Source organism: Poecilia reticulata, chromosome 17 (genome assembly GCF_904066995.2).
Source record: "Poecilia reticulata chromosome 17, P_reticulata-male-v2, whole genome shotgun sequence".
Taxonomy (NCBI): domain Eukaryota; kingdom Metazoa; phylum Chordata; class Actinopteri; order Cyprinodontiformes; family Poeciliidae; genus Poecilia; species Poecilia reticulata.
The window spans coordinates 23182906-23205096 of NC_088846.1; the positions used below are offsets into that span (position 1 = coordinate 23182906).

The following is a 22191-nucleotide window of genomic DNA, read 5'->3' on the forward strand; positions in this document are numbered from 1 at the left end:
CCTTGTCCAGGAGCAGAAATCAATACATTATAATACTTTAAAACTATTAAAGAAATACTAAAATTATATATTATGACAATTAAGTATAAGTAGTCATATAAATAATTATAAAGGTATCAATAAATCAGGCATTATTGGGGGGCACCAGAACTTCTGATGACCCCATGACCACTTCCTTTCTCTTCCTTTGCTAAGAGGGCTAGTTAGCTCTGGTTAGCTTATGTTATTCTTTAGTTTTTTCTTCTGTTTTATTCCTAAGTTGTTTGTCACAACGATGATGTGTCAACACCACAACTGACAATTTACAAAACTTTGATGAAATTTTGTGAAATAAAACCTTAATTTTGGTATATTATAAAGATTTCATGGACCTGATGAGCTACAATATGGCCTCCTTCAGAATAACAACATATAAATTGAGGTAGTTTGACATTTCGTCAACTCCATCAGAGTTTTTGACTCTTTCAGTGAAATTGTTGACAAATCTCACTTAAATGTACAATTAATTAATTTTAATGTATTTTACATCAATTGCATTACTTCACATGTATCAAGTTTTTTTTACTCACTAGTTTGTCACCACCTTCAGTTCTGTGTCAACTCCGTCATGCAGTGTCAACTCCGTCAGATGGACTTTTTGTTGTTTTTTGTTTTAAATAATATTTCCTTTGTTTCTTGAGAAGCATTTGTCTTAAAAACTGAGTAAATTTTTAATTAATAGGGTCATTAAAAATTTATTTTATATTTATTTTGTGAGATGGTGATGACAAAGTTCTGGGTCAGGCCGATTAAAAATTTTATTTAAAAAAATATGTTGCAACTGGGAGCCTGCACCTTAGCATCTTTACATTTACAAAACATTATTTGTCATATTTGCATACATAAGGTTGAGAAATAATTTTAAAAAATTGGGAAAATTAAAACCCATTTTGTCCCTTTTCTCAAGAATCACTGGGTATATGTTTAAATAAAATGAACATTGTTCTTATATTTTATGAACCACTGACATGTCTTTTAAATTCAAAGCAAAAATGTAGTATTTATTTGCAGAAAATGAGAAATGGTCAAAACAACAAAAAAGATGCAGCGCTTTCAGACCTCAAATAACGCAAAGAAAACAAGTTCATACTCATTTAGAAACAACAATACTAATGTTTTAACTCAGGAAGAGTTCAGAGGTCAACATTAGATGGAAGAACCATGAAGTTTTCAATGGGGTTCAGTGCAGTGGGCTCTTATTTTTTTTCCAGAGCTGTGTATGTGAAATGTGCTCAAAAAAGCAACATTTGTTTTCAACATTACTCTATTTTAATTATGATGTGAAGACTTAAGCAAAGACATGGGACAAATGTTGCTGCAGTTTTCAAGAAAGTTCATTGGACAGAATATAAACCTTCATTTACTACAGGCTCATGTTGCTCAGGTAGAAGCTGCAGTCAGTTCTCCAACACTTACAGCACGCTAACTCGTTTTAAAACAGCATTACTTTAATAAGTGTAGTGGTTGGTGCTTCTTTGTCAATCAATCAGCTTAACGTTGTTTCGCAGAGCACTTTATTCCCATAAGTGTTACATGAAGTGCTTTACAGAGGTTAACCTCTTGTGGCAAATCTTATAAAACTGCTTACAACGTTAACACAGCCATGTTGCTTGTTCATGCATGTTCTACACAAACCAGGGCGTGCAGTGGAAACACTCTGCTAACAATAAAGGGTTCAGGGTGTGATTCAAACGGTACAATAAGCTCAGTTAATTATTCACAGTAGTTTAAAAAGTTTCTATCTAAAGAAAGCCAGCTGATCGCATCAGATAGTGCATCGAATATTTTACTATGCGGACTTTATCTGACATTTTGACTGACTTTTCTTTGACTTAACATCCAAAAAAATATGATTTGGTATTTTAGGAAAGTGTAGATAAGTAGAGATGTGAAAACTTACTTTATACAACGCATACAAATATGTTGTTTGTAGTAAGATATAACAACGCTGAACATTTTCCATTTAACTGAACTAAATATTTTGGGTCTACTTTGTGTTTTCAGACCTTGGCATAAGAGTTTTACCTCTACCAACTTGTGCTTGTATCAAGTGTTTTCAAAATGTTTATACAAGTTGCTTTGGAAAGCAAGTTATGACAAAAGAAATCCTTGAGTTTTGTATAGCTACAATCCTTCTTTTGCAACCAGCACCTTCAACTTTGTTTTTATTTTACACTGATATTGTGAAATCCAACAATCAAAAGCATTTACAATTGGAACAAAAAGGGATTTTGAAAAATGCAGTGGTGAACTGATCAGCAGCAAGAAATTTAAAGACCATTACAAATTTATTTATGTCTTTCAAAAGCTGAAAATGTTAAAATGTCTGACAGAAGAATTACAACATAAAAAGCTGTTTTATAACATTTATGTGGATCAGGAAAACACAAATAGGCAAGTCCAGATACACAAATACGACAATATTAATACCTGACAATGTATACAATAAATATTGCATTTGAGTCTTCGTTCAATCAGCCAATCAAATTTAGCAAACATGTTGCACAAACCCAAAGTTTGTGCTGCTTTATTAATTGCAGACTATCTTTTGGACTTTCTCCTGAGTCTCATCCGCAGCTCTGATGGGAACTGTGTTGCCAGTCATAAACTGACAACACGTGTATGATTGATGACACCCATTAATGTTCCGACGCATTCATCAAAGTCGTTTAAAGCCACGAGAACATCCTACGGACGGCCAAAAAATATGCACTTTGGGTTTACCGCCAGAGGTGACTGTGAGGGCCCGCGCCCATCACAACATCAGTCAGAGCGCTCATTAGGAATGCGGTTGCATGTTCGATCAAATATATGACTGCCTTTTAATCAGGTGGCTGCACCGGCTGCTTTGCATGCTGCTGCTGGGGGACAAGAAAGATCAATTGGCACAGGGCAGGAGTTGTGATTGGGTCTTTAGTCCCATGAGAACTGGATTCATCCATCAAGTAGCAGTGAAGTTCAGTCAAAACACACTTAGTGTGCCACTCTCTCAATCGGCTGTCTGTATTTTCTGGTTGTTCCTAAACTTTAGCGTATGTGATGTGGTTACAGTCCTCAAATGTAATGTTGAATGCATGTTTGTTTGCCCTTTGAGATACAGAATATGTAAATACTACGTAGAGATGTAAAAACTACAACTGAAGAAAAGTGTTACTAAAGGGTAAATGAACAAACAACATTTTTAAATTTCTCAGGAAAATTTTTGACTTGACTGGCCGCTCCAAGAAAAGTTCACCATTGTTCCATGTTTCTGGATAATGACTGTTACTCTGGTTAAATGGAGCCACAAAGTATTACAAACTCTGACTCATGAACTTATTGTTGCACTGAAAGTTAAGTAATTTCTACTGGAAACAGAGACCATGTATCTGCTATAAAGTTGACTCCCGCCTTTTTGCGGTTAAGTATTTACAAATTCATATACTGACTGTGGAATGTGACTCCAAATTCTGCACATCTAAAATATTTTCAAGTCGATGCTGAAATACAGCCACAATGCTGCTCCACCTGCTATTGGCTGACATTTGCAAAGCAGCCAATCCAGGAGAGCCATTCATTTTTCTTGCTGCTGATTGGCTGTACCCCCAAAAGTAGAGATAAGGGCGGCTGCAAATACTAACTTCTGCAGTAGTAGTAACACAATTTATACTGTCTATAATAATGCATATTAAGATATATTTGGTGTTATAACTATTAAAACAGGCAGCTATAGTCGGTGTTTGTAGAGTGGGTGTCTAGTATTCACTGCTTTTAGCTATTTTGGGGGCAGTTTTGGACCATAAGCCCTGTGAATATCAAGGGTGCACTGTATCAACTTATTTAAAACATGTTATTTAAAAGAAATTGTCAGTTGCTGACAACTTTTTGAAAATGAAATCATGTGTGTAAATGCTAAAAAAAAGATGCCTTCCTCTACCTTTCTGTCGAAATTGAAGAGTCTGCAATTTCATCTACATATAACTCATTATTCCGACATTATCACCATCTTTCCACGTGTCAGTTTTAATAATCACTCCCATTGCACTGGGTGACAGGAAGAGGATTGTACTAAATGTAGCAATGTTTAAGACAAAGTGCTCGAGGCAAACACCTTCATTAAACTTTACAAGTTGAACATGTGGTGAGAATTGTATTAATTGGTACAAGCCTCCAAGAGTTTTGAACCTACAAGCTCTGCATCTTGATGAGGAAGAAAAAAAAAGAGAAAACACCTCGAGCAGGCCAGAGAGGGTGCTGAGCGAGAATTGATCTGGTTTAAAAAAAAAACAGCATTATCAAACATAAGCAGTACTATATCGTTGAGGGAGGTTGACCTACAGGGAATGCTGCTTTTACAATGCAGTGAAAGTGTATTTGCCCTTTTACTGATGTCTTTCTTATCAGTAGCTGCTTTTTTTGTTGGATTTGATTATTTTTGTCTTTGGGGAATTGTCTTTTATTCAGCGCATAATGGGATTTTCAGTCTTAAACAACCCATTTAGGGACATGCTAAAGCATCTTAATCAGATTTAATTTCAGACTTTGACTGGACCACTCCAAATCCTTCTGCTACATTACTCAGTTGCACTTGAGCTTTGAATCGCAAAGGGAAGCTCCGACATTCTCCTTATGGATTTTCTGTTAGAGACCAAAATTCATGGGTCTATCAATTATGGCTGGGTGTCCAGGCCCAGAAGCAGTGAAGCGGGCCAGAACCATCAAACCATCAACACCAACTCTCTGCTGGTTTTACACAAAGGCAGACACCTTCTAGAAAAGTTCCACTTTTATTTCAGCGCTCCACAAAATATTTTTTGGGACCATGATGTTTTCTACAAGCTACTCCATGTGAGGCCAGCATCATGTTTCATCTTGAAACTCTACCCTGGATGCTATTTTTTCCCAGTTTTTCATCAGTGTAAAGTAAACACTGGCTTTAACTGAGCCAGTGAGGAGTCTTGTTAAAAACCTTTAGAGAGTGCCGTTAAGCTAGCACCTCTTGGCAGACCTCACTGTGGAAGAGAAGCATCTTCAGATCCAGCCCAGTAGAAGACAAACTTTTAAATAGTCATGGTCATTTTTATTTAAATTTGTTTGTCCCAGAATCATCACTCACCATAGCTTTTGGTACACAAAAAATATGTATGCATACATATATGGTCTCTGGCATGGGCTTGTTCAAGTTAGCTAAATGTGCGCAGTTAATTTTTTCTGGCTTATTTTTTCCCTCATGTCGCACCGAGGAGGGAAGGCGCAATCCATACCTTGAAAATCCCTGCTTTAAATAATCTTCTGATTTTATTTTACTGTTTGTATTACCTCCTAAATGAGTTATTGATGCACTCTGAGTAATTTTGGTAGCCAACCCACCATTTCACCTTTTCTTGATTTATGGATAATTACTCTCAGTGTAAGTCTCTGGAGTCCCAAAGTCTTTGAAATGACTTTCCAGGCAGATAAATGTCAAAACCTCTCTTATTTGTTCTTCAGGGTTGTTTTTTTGGGATCTGTTAACTTCCTTCATGCTGTCATATTGGTTCTATTTGAGTGGTTCAGGGAACTCAGCTTTACAATAAAAGGTGATTATTGAACATTAATTTATGACTTGAAGTGAGGATGTCTTCCTCAGGTTCAGAGCCAGGTTGATGTTTGGAAGACCATTTCTCTGTTAAAATGGCTTCAGAGTATCCAGGCAAACAGGTATGGCATAGTTTAAACATGGTTGGAGGGAGGTTTGAAATAAAGCTCAGTACACACAGCCACTGAAATCCCCCCACTGAGTTAATCAAAGATGCTTCTGTTACTCCTCCCTGCTGGACGTCAGTCAAATAAAACCAACGTGCGCCTCTGATGTTTATCCGGATCGTTTAATGAAGCCTTCTTTGTTACAATGTCACAAGGTTTAGGCCATTCTGACGCTGAAATGAGCCCCACCATGCTGAGCTTAAGGTTTTGAAGCTCCTCTGTTAGAAGTTGCAGCCGCGTTAAACTCCAAATGATCAGACATCCTGGCATTCTGACAGGAAATCTGCTTACGTTTTTTTTTTTTGGTGAACTTATCGAGGTATGAGTCCAGTTCGCTTAGATCCCAGATATGCCATGCCTGTCATGCATATGAACTGCACACATCTTCTAACGAGGATTGCCTAATAATAGTTACCTGAAGTGTTGGCTCGCTCTTTGCTTCTGCAAACATTACTGCTGTCTCATTTTCCAAATGAAAATGCATGTCATTCAATTGGAAAATATCTTGCTTTATTGTTCAACAGCTGCTACTTTAAATTTCTTGTTAAGATCTCTTTGCAATAACCAACCAGAGATATTATAAATGGGCACATTTATCAACTTAAACAAACAATCCACTGTAAACCTCCTCTCTCTCTCTTTGCATATCAGACTCAGTATTATAGTCTTCTATCGTTAATTTTTCTTCCCTTCCACAAATGAGGAAAGAATAGCATGCCAATTAATCTTCATCTAACACCCACAGTGCCTTGCAAACATCCTAGTATTACTGGCGCTTTCCTCATTTTTGGCACTGGTGCCTGTGCAGCATCATTTATCTTCAGTGTTCTCGCTTCAGCTGTCACACAGGCCAGGAAAAGAGGAAATCCAAGTCTTTGTGGGAATAAGAACAGTGATACAGTTTTAAAACCAGCCTCACAATAGTTCTTAATCGTCTCCTCCATGAGTGCGCACAGTGCTGGATCAGTCTCGATATCGCCCGGGGTACATGGAGCTACCCTCTCCCCTCCTCACTCCTTACTACATTATGGAGATATAATGGAAAAAAGAGCGACAAGATTGCCATTTTGTTCCCGGCTCTAATTGCAGATTAAAGACAGAAAGTGAGTCCAGCTTGGGAAAATGTAACTACTTTGTCACCCGGCTTTCTGAAGAATGGATCCGCTATTAGCTTCACGTCGTGGCCTTCAGAGCAAATGGCTGTTTGAAGGCAGCGGGAGTCTGTTGCCATATGGCATGAGACAGTGACAAAATTGAATAAACAGAGGAGATTTGCGAAAACAAAGCAGCAGGAGAGCATCATTAGACAGCAGTTGTCCGCCAGAGAGGCTTCAATTCAGATAGGGAAAGGGGGTCACGCAGAGAGTAACAGAGTGCGAGAATCAGTGTGAGGGTTGCCATAGTTAATTTTTACACCGCTCGCTCCCTTCCAGCTACAGAGCAGCGGCAGACATCCGATATGGCTATTACTTCAGTTCTCATGCTGTTTGCTCCACTTCTTTACTACATCGTGCATAAAACTATATGAAAATTGTCTCATCGGGTGGCACTGTAAGGCAGCGTTTATTGCCAAAATACCATAACAATAATGTCAAAGGTTGGGGTCGGTTCCAGGAGGCTTTTAAACAGGGCTAACGGATAGCAAATTTAGTCTTCACACTGCAAAAACGCAAAATCCTACCAAGTAGTTTTGGTCTGCTTTCTAGTGCAAATATCACTTCAATACACTTGAAATAAGACAAAACTAACTTACAAGTAACTTTTCAGGAAGAAACTAGTGCTTTTTTTAATCATCATTAAGGATTTACTTACTTAAAGTTCCTATAACTTGCTGAAATGTTACTTAAGTTAGTTTTGTCTTACTTCAAGTATATAAAAATGTTTGCACTAGAAACTAAATAAAAAATACTTGATAAGATTTGAAGTGTAAGGTTATTTTTGCCCTGAGAATTAGCTGGTTTAGTGAACATTTTTATTGACCAAAAGCCATGAAATCTGATCGTAAAAATGTTTTTAAACACATATGCTGGCATATCTAGTCAAACATTAAACACATTTAGTCAAACATCAAGTCCAATCAGTCTGCTTCTGCTTCTATTTTGTAAAGTATGTATATTGGGATGAAGGGTGTAAATGTACAGCCTGCTTCTTCTGTGTTAAGAGAGAGAAATGTACCTTTGCCATTAAAATCAATGAAAAAAATGATTAGTTGAATTAATCAGAAAGTAGGTCAGTCTGCCCTGCTGTTGGAGCCATCCCAGAACATCAGCACGCTGAGTGAATCTTCATCATTGTAGACAGAAAATATGCAAATCCTGGCATGATATTGAGTAATTACGTAATGTTATTGTCAATTCCACAACTTTTAAGTTGACGTGTTGGCTAGCATGCTGGCGTGTAGCATCTTAATTGACCAGTTAAATTCGCATCTTTTAAGTTGGGCTCCAAAAACATTAAAACATCACATACCTGCTAGGATTTATGGTCCCCATAATCTTAAGCACATGGTTTAAATTGGACCAGAGTCAGTTTTTCAGTTTTTAAGGTGAGAATGAACTCACATCGAGGTCAGATTATGTACAAAAAAGCAAACATTTTTTGCCTCGTGGTTTGCAGCCTGATAAATCAATAAAAGGCATCTCTGTACAAGAATATTATGATGCCCAAAGGAAATCAATAGAAGTTATTGTCTAGCAGCCTGAAGTAAAAAAAATCATAGGAGGTTGTGACCCCTGTTGTTCAGTAATCTGAACAAAAACCATTGGTCTTTAAAGACCAATAAACATTTCTTGTGCAGGATAGATCACGCAAAGGACACAACTCTGCTTTGTTTCGTTATGCAAATAAAACACATTTGTCAATAGCTTTTACATATTATGAATTAATCGTATTTGTGTGCACCTTCGTATGGATTTGTCTGAATACAAAGCTTGAATGTTGGTTGAACTGGGACCTGCTTGCTTGCTAAAACACATCAACTTGAAGTGGGTCAGTATAAGCAGGTTGACTGTTTCAGTTCAGTGTTCACAGCTCTAATACGTCTGCCCCAAAATAATATAAGCTAATTTTAAATCATCAAGGCCACTGATATATTTGGGTTATAGTGTCAAACCTTCCTAAGGATTTATACTTTCCTCAGCTTGGATAAGCCAAATAAAAACTAATGTGGCCCAGCCCAGGGTAGATTATCCCAGCCATCTCATTACATTGATTAGTCGTTGCTACCGGCCTCATATCAGATCAATTTGAGGGTTTAGGGGGGTCATTATGTCCACTTAGCTCTGATTGTGTGCTTTTTGTTTGTTTCCCCTTCCACAAAGGAAATTGGCGAAGAAGCGAAAGGAGACACTGAACAGCACCCGTCAAGAGATGACAGTTATGGTCAACTCCATGGACAAGAACTACACAGAGCAGGGCACCAACTGCGACGAGGCGCTGTCCTTCATGGACACGCACAACCACACCCTGAACACCCGCAGCGAATGCGCGCTCACGCTCAACGGCCGGAGTGAGTGCACCCTCACCCTGAACGGCCGAGGTAAGACGGCTCCGTGTAGGTGCTCTGGTTCATCTGTGTTTTTGTAAAGTCACTAAGGTAGACGTCAAGGTTCTTGATATCAAACCTGAACTGAATCATCAGCAACTGGTATAAAAGTGAAGCTAAGACTAAAGCACAGTTGTTGTGAATTCCCCAACAACAAGAAAATAAAAATAAATGTCAAAACTCTTATCTTTTTTGTAAGTTTTCTTTTCATTGTTCAATGCAGCTGTAAAAAGTACAAGGAGCTGCAATTTCTGATTTTGCTTAATATAAAACAAATTTCTCTAATTCTGTTCAAATAATCAGACTTTTCAAAAACCACTTGTGGAAGTGAAACGGATGAATTTCTGTGAATAATTTAGAAGAATCTAAATTAAATTTGACAAAACAACTTTCATTTTAAAAAGATGGTTTGATCTGTGTTACTTCTTTAATCATAGCTTCATTTCTCACATTGCTTTTTAAATTCCTTCTTTTCTCAGGTCGGCTTTGTTCAATTAATTCTGCAATGCTTTAAATTTTCCTCTAGAGTTACCATTGCTTGTTTAATGGTGAAAACTCTTTAGAAAATCCTTGTTCACAGTCTGCTTGGAGTCTGGTAGTTAAATCAATAATTAAGCCATCATCAAATCCCAAACCAGACCTCAGAGCTTATCAGTAAACATTAGACAAGCCAGAAGTCTGTCTTCAGGTCATAAACTCAGCGCCGCGCTGTGTCCAATCCACCTGCCAACCAAAGTAAACACACTACGTTTGCTTCCTTGCTGCAAACCTATTAGTTTTCCTCAGGTTATGTTGTTGATAGACAGCTGAGCTAAATCGTTCACCCGAAGCTTGACCTGCTATAATCCCGGCCCCAAAACCATCAGATTAAAAACCCCAGCCACAGCCTCTGTTTCTGCTCATCTCTGGGGGATGAGCCCCAAAGATGCTCTGACCTTGATTAACTGTCTGTTAGGGTACTTGTTCAAATCTGGCCCTTCTGTCTGCCAGCGTAAATGATTTAACTGCTTCATTTTGCACTCTGCCTGTCATTGTGAAGTCTTCTCACTCTCTGTGACCTTACATTACTGTCAGGAGTGTCATTTAGGCTCAAAACATTACACATGACAGATTATATTCCTGAACATACTGTCCTCAAAACCCAAACCCTGCCACGCTCAGCGGTTGTTGATGTTGGATGAGACGACGATGGCTATCCAGAGAGAAACTGACAGCAGCCTAATTGCTTAAATAAATATTACATGTAAGCCCACATAAGCACTGTGGATATTTTCTGTATGACGACTGCATGCACAAGTCATTTATTAGTCTTCTTAGATACTTAAGAGCTTTATTTTAAATGTGCTGTGAAGGACATTTTCTAACTATAATCTGAGGAAATAGATTTTGAATTTCAGGTTGCATGAACTGTTAATGAGGCACTGAACTCATCTTCTTTTTTTTCAGGGAAAATATAAGTCAACATTAAGATTCAATGGTTTTTAAAATCAAGAATTTGATGCACAAGTTTGAATTATTATCTTCTGTTATTCACTCAGAGTGAAAATTATTGGCATATTTGATTGTTTTCATTGAACCAATGCAACTGAAAACATCATCTGAAAAACACATGTGAGGAATGATTCTCAATAGTGAGGTAAAACATTATTGGCATTCCAGCAATTACACTTTTTTCACAGACTTTTGGTCTCTTGAATAGGTGTTTTTAATTTTTTAAGTTAAAAGAAATTTGACTGCAATTTGATCCCTTGAAATTGACCTCTGTCTCTTTAAGAAGCTCCTATTCTATCCAACATCTGCCTTTAGTTTGTCATTACAACTATGTTAAGCCTTTAACATAGTTTTTAGGAGTGTTGCACTGAGAAGTAGTTTGAGCTCTGCAGACTCGCAGTTCCACCAGGTGTTTAGTAATTGCTGCTGCCACTAGTCTGGAGGAGCTCAGTTGGGGACTGTATGTGTAATGAGTAAATGTTTAGGCACTCTGTAATGGTTGCCATGGGAGATTTCAAAAAAGTTTCAAACATGCATGAAAGAATCAAAGCAACATTCCAGGAATGTTTTGGCCATTGTAACATCATATGAAGCTTACATTTTTTTTATTTTACATAATAATCTTCTTTAACACTAATATTTTTTGGGAAAACAGATGTTCTCTGTCCAGCTAGACAGATGCTACAGGACAAACATCCTAAACACCCAACAAAACTGCTTGTGGAAACAAAATCAAGCTAAAGCAGGCTAAGATTGAGCTTCTGGAATCGAACCAAAATGACTGAATATGCTTAAATCCAGGCTCTATGCCAGGGAGCAGACCAATTTAAATGAACACTACCGTGTCTAATAGGAGTAGACAAAGAGACAAAATCCAGCCAGAATTGCACCAGAAGCCTCCAAAAGCCTCCAAAAGTGAGGTGTGTACATAAATCTGAGTATATTATGTATTTATATGGTTTGGTTGTTGGGTTTGGAAGAGATTTACAATAAATTCAGACTTGTTTTGAAAGTTTTTGAAACTGTAAGTTGTATTTTCACTCTGTCTATCTGAAAGTTCAAAATTATTAGTATTATTAGCACTGTAGCTCTAACTTCTTTTTTTTTTACTGTTGTCACTGTTTATTTACCACTATAACCGTAGTGACAGTCAATATTAGCAAGTATAAAAAAGATACTATCAAACTTAACTGCTCTTGTCTGCTACCTATTATTTGTATCCAGTAATACCTTGATAACTCCATCTGTCAGTGTTTTGTTGTTAGTCATTTTAATTAACTCGGTTCACAAAGTGGGGAAAAAATCCATCTTTTTGAAGTTGAAAATTATTTTTACATGGAAGTTTGACATTGTATGTGGAGAACATAACAAAATGGACGTGCTGCTCATGTCCCAGGTGGAGAGACAGAGTCTGTAGGTCCCACAGGGCAGAGGACACCAGGGCTATAGGTGCAGTTCCTGACACTAATCGCCCTCCTGGCAGTGCCTGCAAAACAGAACGCAGAGAGACAAGGACAAGGTGTCCTGGTGGAGGGTCTGTTCCAGCGCTTACAGCGGCTTTGTGTCTGCTTTTCGGTTTCATACACTGGAAAAATTAGAGAATTTGAACAGGAAAATGGACAAAATCCAATCTGAGGACTTTCAAAGGGAAATTGAATAATAATTCTACAGTATGTAGAAATAAAACTGATTAACTCAAATTCAAGAGCATTAAAAATATTTTTGAATCGCACAGATATTTAAATTTTAGTCATCTCACTCTCTTGGTTTCTGGTCCCGTTTAGTGAACTGCATTGAAATTCAGTTTTTTCAGCATTTCAAAAATATCTGAAACCACAACAATGTAGCAGAAAGGAAATAAAATGTTCTTAAATGATTTTTTAACTGAGGGTAAGACATTTGATTATTTATTTTTATTTATTTATTTTTTTTACAGGATGTTCAGTGTGTATTTACAGCATTTGATAATTTCTTCTGATGTATTTTATTGGGAATGTATTGGAAAATTGTGAGCAAGAAGGAAAATTATTGATTTTTTCCAAGTCTTTTCTGTGGCATGTAATGGTATTTAGACCCCTTTACCATGTTTGCCCTAAATAAAATCCATTGCAACACACTGCCTTCAGAAGTCAGAAAATTATTGAACAGAATCCACATGTGTGTAAATTAATCTCAGCATAAATACAGCAAGGACAGGTTTTTGCCACACTCAGTGGCGCAAAGAGTGGGTATGCAGGGTATGCAACGCATAGGGGCGCAGCACCAGAGGGGGCGCCAAAACCCCGTCTGGAGGGGGCGGCGCGCCGATGATGTTTTCCCGCCGATGATGTTTTCCTTCACCTCGCACACATAACTTAGGTAATTAGTAGCGAGTTTTACCCTTCACGTACCGTCGCCTCGAGGGAGGGGTGGTGATTGAGCATCGCTCCTTCACCCTGACGTTCCTTACCTCGGAGGGGGGGCGCCGATCTATGTTTTCGCATCCACCTGAATAATGTGTAGTTGCGCCACTGGCCACACTTTTCAGATTTTTTTGTTGTAAGAAATTTTGAAAACCAAGTGATTTTTTTTCTTCCAATTTATATTTGCCTGCTGTTTTCCATTATCGTTGCACATAATCTTTCACTGAAATACATAAAAAAATTAATTAATTACATATTAAAACTTGTAGGTTCTGGTTGTTTTTTCTTACACCGGTTATGAATTTGTCCTGTTTTGCTTCATCTGCAGCTGGGTCATCCCCCTCCTCCTTCACGCTGCCAAAAGCCAGCACTCTGACGTCGTCCATCCCCACAAACTCGTACTACCCAGGTAATCATGTTACCTTTTCCTCTGTTAAATCCTAAACCACAAAAGATGCTTCTGTTGCAGTCTGCACAGCAATGCTGACAAATGAAGTTCATAGAATCAGGAAAATTAAGTGTCACAACAGATTAATAAGAGACAACATTTTTACACAAGTTTTAATGAGTTTCACGTTCTCTGTGAATTCTCATTTTTAATATAATTTACAAGCTGATACTGCAACATGTGACATAAACCTATCCAACACATTTATATGCTTTTTTTTTTTCTTTTTTTTTAAAGAGTCCTACACGAGAAAGCAGACAGATTAAGTTTGGACGGGTTTTCACCCTCCTGCTACATCCCTGCTCATGTTTTATAGCAGCTCTCCGAGACGGATTATTAAATGTTCGATTGAGTTTCTACAAAGAATACCCATAATTGTGTGTCTTTTGTAATTACTTCACAGCCCATTGATTAGATAGAGAAAAGGTCAGTTAGATTCATAATCAGCTAAACTTGCTGTATAATTAGCTTTTCCAAAAATGATAATCTATTTCTCATTGTGTTGTTTGGCGAGAAACCAGGAAAAAGGACATATTTGTTCACTGCAAAAACACAAAATATATAAGTATTTTTGGCCTACTTTCTTATCACACTTCAAAAAGACTAAATAACTTAAAAGTAATTTACTTTTCAGCAACAAGATATAAAAGTTTACGTTTAATAATTGTCTTTAATAGTGATTTTAAAAACAATACTAGCTCCACTGACAGATTGAAGAAACTCTGCCAGTGGAACTAGTTTTGTTGTTTTTGAAATCAATATTAAGAAATTATTTACCTAAAACATTATTATTGATTTACTTGAATAAAACTCCTATATCTTTCTGAAAAGTTACTCGTAGGTTAGTTTTGTCTTATATCAGATATTTGAACTTGAAACTAGACAAAAGAAAAAATACTTGGTATGATTTTGTTTTTGCAGCGTTTAGTTTTGATTTTGGATAGATTTGATGTTTTTTTATTCACTGCCGTTTCTTTTCTCCTCCAACCTCTGCACCCGTTTGAGCAGATCCCTTTGTGCCAACGGCTATCTTAGGTGAGACAAATTTTTATTTTTTTCTTCCCGATCATTGTTGCAGTAAAAGTCTGTTACATTCATACAACTAAACCCAACAAAAAACACATATTTTCAAATTATTTTCAAACTTGGATAACTAAAGACGGCTTCCTCACCTCCATACCTGCCTGCTGCTTCCTCCTCTCCTCTTTTAACCCTTTCCACACCCCACCTTCCTCGCTCCTCCTTGACCAACAGGGGGAGCTCCTCTCTCGCGCTGGGGCTGGCTTCACTCCATCCCATCCGCATTGCGTGTCGTGCGTGTGATGTCACTTATGTGTTTGACCTCTCATATGCATGGACAAGACATGTGGACTGGATGTGGGGGGAGTGTCTTTAGGGGGCAACAGGAGGGCGGTGGGGGCGGCAAATTTTGCCACAGCAGCTGCACAGAGGCACTAAAACACTTCCTCATTGCCCCCGTTGTTCTAGAAAAGCAAAATCCAAACATTTGGCCCAAACACTTTCCAGGTGCACCTAAATACATCAGAATATCATTGAACAAAACATTTATTTTAGTAATGTAATTAAGTAAAGCTGATGTGGTGTGGATATTTTTTACACAAAGTGATGTATTTCAAGAGTTTAGTTGTTAATTTTCATTATGAATACTAAAACAGTTTCTGAAAAAATGTAAATATTACATGAAACCAACAAAAATTTGTTTTTTTTGTTGTTTTTTGTACTATAATGTTGCGGTACTAAAAAGTATTTCATCCTTCCACTTAACTTTCCAGTAAAATGCTTGAATACCGCACTCTGAGCATCAACGTTTTGGTGCTTACTCTGTGTTTCTGACATGAACCACTACTTTTTATGATAATTGTGTTGTAGCTTCCTTGTTTGTATGTATTGTTTGTATTGATTGTATTTTTTGTATTTATTTTTTAAAAATAGTGTATTCAATTAATTTTAACCTTGTTTTTATAGCATTTAGTTTCATTCTGGGACATTTACAGAAATGTCAATTAATGTGCATTGTCCCTACCAAACAAATTAAATCAAAATTGCATGAGACAATAAAAAAAGGTTGGAGTGAAATGTTATGGACTAAAAAAAAAGAAGTACAATTTAATTAAAATATAAACAATAGAAGTTATGTGATATTATGAATCACAGATAAGACTCCTGACAGCCTCATTTCAGGCCACTAAAGGTCATTGCTGAAGAGGGTAGTGCATCAAAGAGTGCTGTATCCAAGCATATTTTTGAAAGTTGAGTGGAAGGAAAAACCACTAAAAAGGTGTACGTGCAGTCGTATTTCCTGAGCTAAGGAGGAAAAAGAAAGGACTGATGCTCAGGGGCCTCAAGTCTTTTTTTCATGTCAAAGAAAGTTTTATTTTATCATTTGGAGATGAAGGTCCCAGACTCTGGAATGAGAGTGTAAAAGAACATAATCTAAATTGCTGGAGGTCCGATGTAAAATTTGTGTTGAATTAAGGAGCCATGTCCTCTACTGGCGCTGGTCCACTTTGTTTTATCAAGTCCAAAGTCAGATACTCTGATTTCATTTTCCAGCAGGACCCTTCACCTCCCAGCACTACAAAAAGGATTTAATATCTGGCTTAATCACCAAATGTCACTGCCTGATTGACCATCAGCCACATAGAGAGTCTATGGAGAATCGTCAAGAAGAAAATTAGGAACTCCAGACCCAAAAATTACAAATGAGCAAACCGAGTTTCCTTAATACCTCAGCAGAATCACAGACTCCAGTAATTCATTCAATTCATGGAGTGTGTACGTTGTGCAGTACAATTCACTTTTCAGTCATAGCTCTGTTTTTATTAGCTGTGAAAACTGACTTTATGCGTGATGGATCTATATAATATAGCAGATTCCCCCATTTCAGCTTAATTACTAAAATAAAATTGATTAAATTGTAATTTATTGAGATGTGGTTGTAAAGTTAAACACCAGCCATGCTGCCCTCGTCTTCCTCCCCTCTCTCCTCTCTACACATTTAACTCCCTCCGCCTCCCCCTCCTTCCAAAACAACAACAACCTTTTCTATTATTCTTTTTTAAGTCGCTCCCCCTGCCTTTGGCGAAGTGCTGTTGACCTACTTGTTTTTGTTTTGGGCTTTTATTCCTTATTTTTTTTGCCATGTTTATACATCTTGTTCAGCGATAAAGTGGAATCATGAAAAGCATTTTGTTCCTCTGTTAATTATTACTGCCCTCGTGCAGCTCCTCGCACAGGCAGATGCTTTTCTACGAGCGTTGCTTCTGAGCTAAATGGGGCACTGGAACCGTAATAATTAAACACTCAAGGCCACAGAACAAAGACGCAATGAGTAACACGCAATCATTTGTGCATTTTTAAGCACCAAACCAACTGTTGAGTTGTTTTTTTTTTTTTTTACAATATATATTTTTATCATTACTTCCAGCCCAGTGCAAATTAAAGCAGTATGTTTCATCACTGCGCCGCGTGACAGCTGCTTTATGTTAGTTCCACATTTAATGAAGCGCAAAGCGATTAGCATCACATCGCCGCGGCCCCTCGAAAAGGTTGCAAGCTTCCAGTTGTGACACGTTCAGTCGCAGCGTCGTCTCGTCAGACGAGGTGAACTATCAGAACTGATTAGATCACATGAGACTTTTTCTTCTTCTTCCTTAGGCGTTATTTTAGACATTAATTTTAAAGAAAAAAACTTGCAAATGCAGGTGTTTCCACAGAGCACACGCAAATATAATTATAGCAATTAGTGGAGAAAAATAAAACATAATGTCAGAATACTCTGTTGGCTTCATTAAAATATGTAAGTCAGACATCTGAAACAAATTCCAAATACAATCATGGTTATTCTCTCCCTGAAATTTACGACTTCCTTATTTTCTTTTGTTGATTTTCTTCTTTTTTTTATTATTATTTATGTCTTGCACTCTTGAAATTGTGCCATCAATCCACTCAGCATCCTCCCCCGTCTTTATTTGGCTTTCTGCTGTGGCTTGAAATAGTATTCACACCCCTTAAAATGTTTCCCACTTTGTCACGTTGCAACCACAAACACCAGTGTATTTGATTGGATTTTTATTTGATAAACTAACAAAGCATAGTTATTGTTCATAACTGGACGAAAGATGACACTTGGGTTTATTTATTCTTTATTTTTTTTACTATTGATAATTTCAAAACAAAGACATTTTTTGAATCCAGAACCCAGAGTGAATACTTTGTGGAGCCACCTTTTTATGTTATGCTCCTTATGTAAAAACTGAAATTATTGCCTAACTTGATTTACAAAACACCTCAAGCTCTGTCAGGATTAAATGGAGATCACATCTTAACACACATTTTTAAGATTTGCCACAGAATTTTTGGTGGATGTGGATCTGGACTTTGACTAGGCCATTCAAACACATGAATATACGTTGACCGAAACCATTCAGGGCCGTTGTCCTGCTAGAACAGGGGTTTGCAACCTGCGGCTCTGGGGCCTCAAGTGGCTCTATGCATCTTCCACCAGGGCTCTTAAAACCTGACAAAAAATGAAGCAACTGAAGTTTTCAAAAATAAACATAAAAACAAATGCATTTTAAAAGAATGTTTCAGGGGTTTTTATGTTGTTGTTGTTGTTTCATGGAATAATTTCATTTAATTTCCACAACAGAATAACATTAAAAGTACCAGTCATTTTTTAGATCTTTCTTTTTCTTATTATTGGCTGGAAATTATGTCACTATAGCAACATCCCGTAGAAAAACACAGTTATCATCTTTTATGTTTTTCTTTATTAAAACCTAAAAATAGGAATAAAATAGCCGCACTTTACAGTTACAACACAGATTTCCTTCTCTAAGCCAGTTTGTTTTTTATAGCTGGACTGAAAGTAAAAATTGCTCTTTGGGCTGTAAAGGTTGCCAGACCCTTGTGCTAGAAGATAAACCTCAGCCCCAGCTTCAAGTCTGTATCCTCCCACCTCTGGACAGATTCCCTTTCCTTTCTGGGGAAAAAAAAAAGCTTCCTCACAGCATGATGCTGCCACCACCATCCTTCACCAGTAGGATGTGCCGGCTTTCCCCTGCACAAAGCCTTTTGCATGGGTGCCAAAAACGTTCAGTTTTGGTTTCATCTGCCCCGAATACTTGCAGAGGTGGACTCTATTTATTAAGAGTCTGGTTAATAGGGTTATCAGAGAAGAGGAGGGAAAGAGGGGGGGTAGCTGAAAACAAAAAAGCATGACACACTTTTCAGATTTTTGTCAGACAGAGTTGAAAACCATGTCATTTTCCTTCCATTTCATAAATATACACTACTTTGCCTAAAATCCCCAATAATACACGTTGAGGTTTGTGGTTTTAATGTGAGACGATATTAAAAAGAATAAGCCTAAGGGGTTTGAATACTTTTGCAAGGCACTGTACACAGGCGGTTTGGACAAAGCTGGCATGTGATCTTGCCCTTTAGCGTAGCTCTAAAACACTCTACTGTAACAGGTTCTCATGCTGTATTGTTGCTTATCCCCTCTCTCCTGTCTCTTCTCCTCTCTTTCTCTTTACATACGTAACCTCTAATGTATCTGCTATCTAAAAAGTGCCCATTAATGGTAAGTTTTCCCAAGTGGCCCCTGGGTTGGGGGAAGGAGGCGGTGTTTTTTCTTTTACTCAGACAGTAAGCCGACAACCGGCTGCTTCTGACATTCTGACGTTGATTGCATGACAAGTGGACATGTTAGCATCTCACCACCAAGCCACCATTAGCTTAGCATGGACGAATTACATACATTTGCCCCATGGCAGCATCACCCCATGCATTCTCCTCCCATCTCCGTGTCCCTTCCTGGGTTCTTTCTATGATTTAGTTTTTAATTAAATGTAATATTTAGATTTCTTTTTAATATTTTCCATGGTTCAAGGGGAGTTTGGGTGGCAGGGGTTGAATCCACGTTGTGTCTTTGTGATGCTTCTGATGGTGCTTGCTGCAACATGCTCACTGTGGCCCCCACTGCACCCTCTCCTCCTCACATCTTCCTCCATGTTTTTGGACACCCTCCATCATCCGCTGGCTCCCCCCAAAAGCATTTGTGCCTCATTTCTGCCACCGACTGGAGGACAGTATGAAAGAGCTGGAACGGACTCTGGTTCTCAGTATGAGCCGCAGCCCAAACCAGCGTACTGTTCTGCCAGTAAACTGAAGTAAACCTGTTGTTTTTGCAGCATCTTCATGACAATTTTTTTTTACAAAAATCTGCTGTTTCTCACAGTTGTGGCCCAAACATGCCTTATTCTTACAGACGCCATGTTTAAAAGGGCAGCGGTGCTAGCGTCTTACCCAAAGGGCCTTATAGAGGACAGTGTTTTCCAGCTACAATAAGACAGATGGACCTGAACCTTCCCACCACATGACTCATCCTATTACTCAATGATGTTGTGTTGTTGTGACCATCCATAACAAACAGATTACTAGCCGAGAGTTGTTTGTCAATCTGGAGGGTGGTGACATAATGCTTAACAGTAAATGAGATAATGTACCATCTGTGTATGGAACATAAAGCAATCTGAAAAGTGACGAAACCTAAATCTGCTTATGTATACAGCGCCTTGCAAAAATATTCCAAGCCTTTGAACTTTCACAGCCTGTCACATTGCAACCACAAACTTCAACATTTTGTTAGGATTTTTATTTTATTTTATTTCTTTGAAGACCAACACAAAGCGGCGTTTAATTGTGAAATGGAAGGAAAACGAGACATAGTTGTTTACAAAGAAAAGTTTGAAAGTGTGCCATGCATTTGAATTATTCAGTCCCACTTTGCATTTGAGTTAAGAAACACGGTGGTGGTGGCAGCATCATGCTGTGGGAATGTGGTGGTCAGACAAGACCAGCATTGCACTTTGTGGGTGAAATGCAAAAACTGTGTGGAGGAAATGGAATATGCTTCATCTGCAACAGGGATGATGGCCAGACAATATGGGGAGCAGGATGGAAAGAACTAAAAACTTCACTAGAAATACCGTGGAACGGTTTGGACAAAGCGTAATTGAGAATTTATGGCAAAAGCTTGAATCTGAATATTCACAGTTGCTCTCCGTCCAATCTGATAGAGCTTGAGCTACTTTGCAAAAAATAATGTGTGAAAACTGCAAAACTTTAGGGTTTAACTGCAATGAAAGGTAAAACTCAGATGCATGTCACAATTTTCAGAAACAATGTTTTAAATCATGTCTCTTTTTGTTTCCATTTTACAATTATGCACTCCAAGATCCTGATAAAGTTTGTGGTTGAAACTTGACGTTGAAACGTGACGACTCAAAAAAAACGTTTTAAGTTGTATGAGGAATTTTGTACAACAGAGTATTACAGCACTACACTAAGAAAAACTTAAATACGTAAAAAACATAAACTTTACGAGAATATAGCCATAGTATTATAGAGTAAAGTCGTAATAATATGAGAATAAAGTCAATCTTATGAGAATAAAGTCATAATATTTCCAGAATAAAGTCATATTACAACAATAAAGTCATGGTATTACAAGATTAAAGTCATCATATCACAGTAACAAAGTCAAAATAGCACTACAAAGTCAACATCACTAGAATAAAGTCATAATATTATACTACAAATTTATGCTTGCATTATTTCGACTTCACTCTCGTACAACTTTATTTTCACAAGTTTATATTTTTTATTTTCTTAGTGTGGCCTTAACACTTTGTCGTACTTTTGCAAGGAACTTCATGTCTAAATTATAAGAAATCTTTTATCATTTACTGCTTCAAGCCTCATGTCACCCAGATGTAATCCACCGATGCGTGTTCAGCTCCTCTTCCTCTGTCCTCAAGTTCCTTGTCCTGTCTCTGTTTTCTTGCCCCTCGCTTCCCGGCAGACGAGAGCCAGAACATGGGCAGCGACACCAGCAGCCTGGTGCAGTCGCACACTCACTCCCTGAGGAAGCGGGAGCCGGTGGACGTGCCTTACCAGACGGGTCAGCTGCACCCGGCGATCCGCGTCGCCGACCTCCTGCAGCACATCACCCAGATGAAGTGCGCCGAGGGCTACGGCTTCAAGGAGGAGTACGAGGTAGGACGCAGCCCGGCTGCCGCCGCCGCCGCCGCCGCCGCCGCCGCCCTTCCCCATAAGACGCTGCTAACATCTCCTCAGAGGTTCTTTGGTGTTTAACAGCCTAAAACAAGGCTTCATCTGTGTCACTGCGTGCAGTCTTTTTTTCTTCTTTGTTTGTGTCTGGTTTGTAGCATGCAGCAGAACTGGTTTGTTCCCCCCTCCAGATTCACTTTTTTGATGAATTGTTAATGTGCCCCGTCGCAGTTTTTGTGTTGTGTTTTGTTTTGATGTTCCTTGCTGTTCAGAGCAATGTGGTGAGTGAGTGAGTGAGTGAGTGAGTGAGTGAGTGAGTGAGTGAGTGAGTGAGTGAGTGAGTGAGTGAGTGAGTGAGTGAGTGAGTGAGTGAGTGAGTGAGTGAGTGAGTGAGTGAGTGAGTGAGTGAGTGAGTGAGTGAGTGAGTGAGTGAGTGAGTGAGT

General features: G+C 38.2%; 1 protein-coding gene across 7 annotated transcripts in view; it reads left to right on the top strand.

The window, feature by feature from the left end:
- Positions 1 to 22191, top strand: part of LOC103479737 (protein tyrosine phosphatase receptor type M) — a 205657-nt gene that overhangs the window by 132802 nt on the left and 50664 nt on the right. For 5 of the 7 annotated variants that reach the window (XM_008434350.3, XM_008434348.3, XM_008434351.3 and 2 more), the window contains 5 exons: positions 9084 to 9301; positions 13529 to 13609; positions 14657 to 14683; positions 19245 to 19256; positions 21540 to 21733. In XM_008434350.3, the coding sequence (XP_008432572.1) occupies positions 9084 to 9301; positions 13529 to 13609; positions 14657 to 14683; positions 19245 to 19256; positions 21540 to 21733 (532 nt within the window). The remainder of the gene's footprint in view (positions 1 to 9083; positions 9302 to 13528; positions 13610 to 14656; positions 14684 to 19244; positions 19257 to 21539; positions 21734 to 22191) is intronic. The other 2 variants (XM_008434353.3, XM_008434355.3) reach the window with 1 other exon arrangement.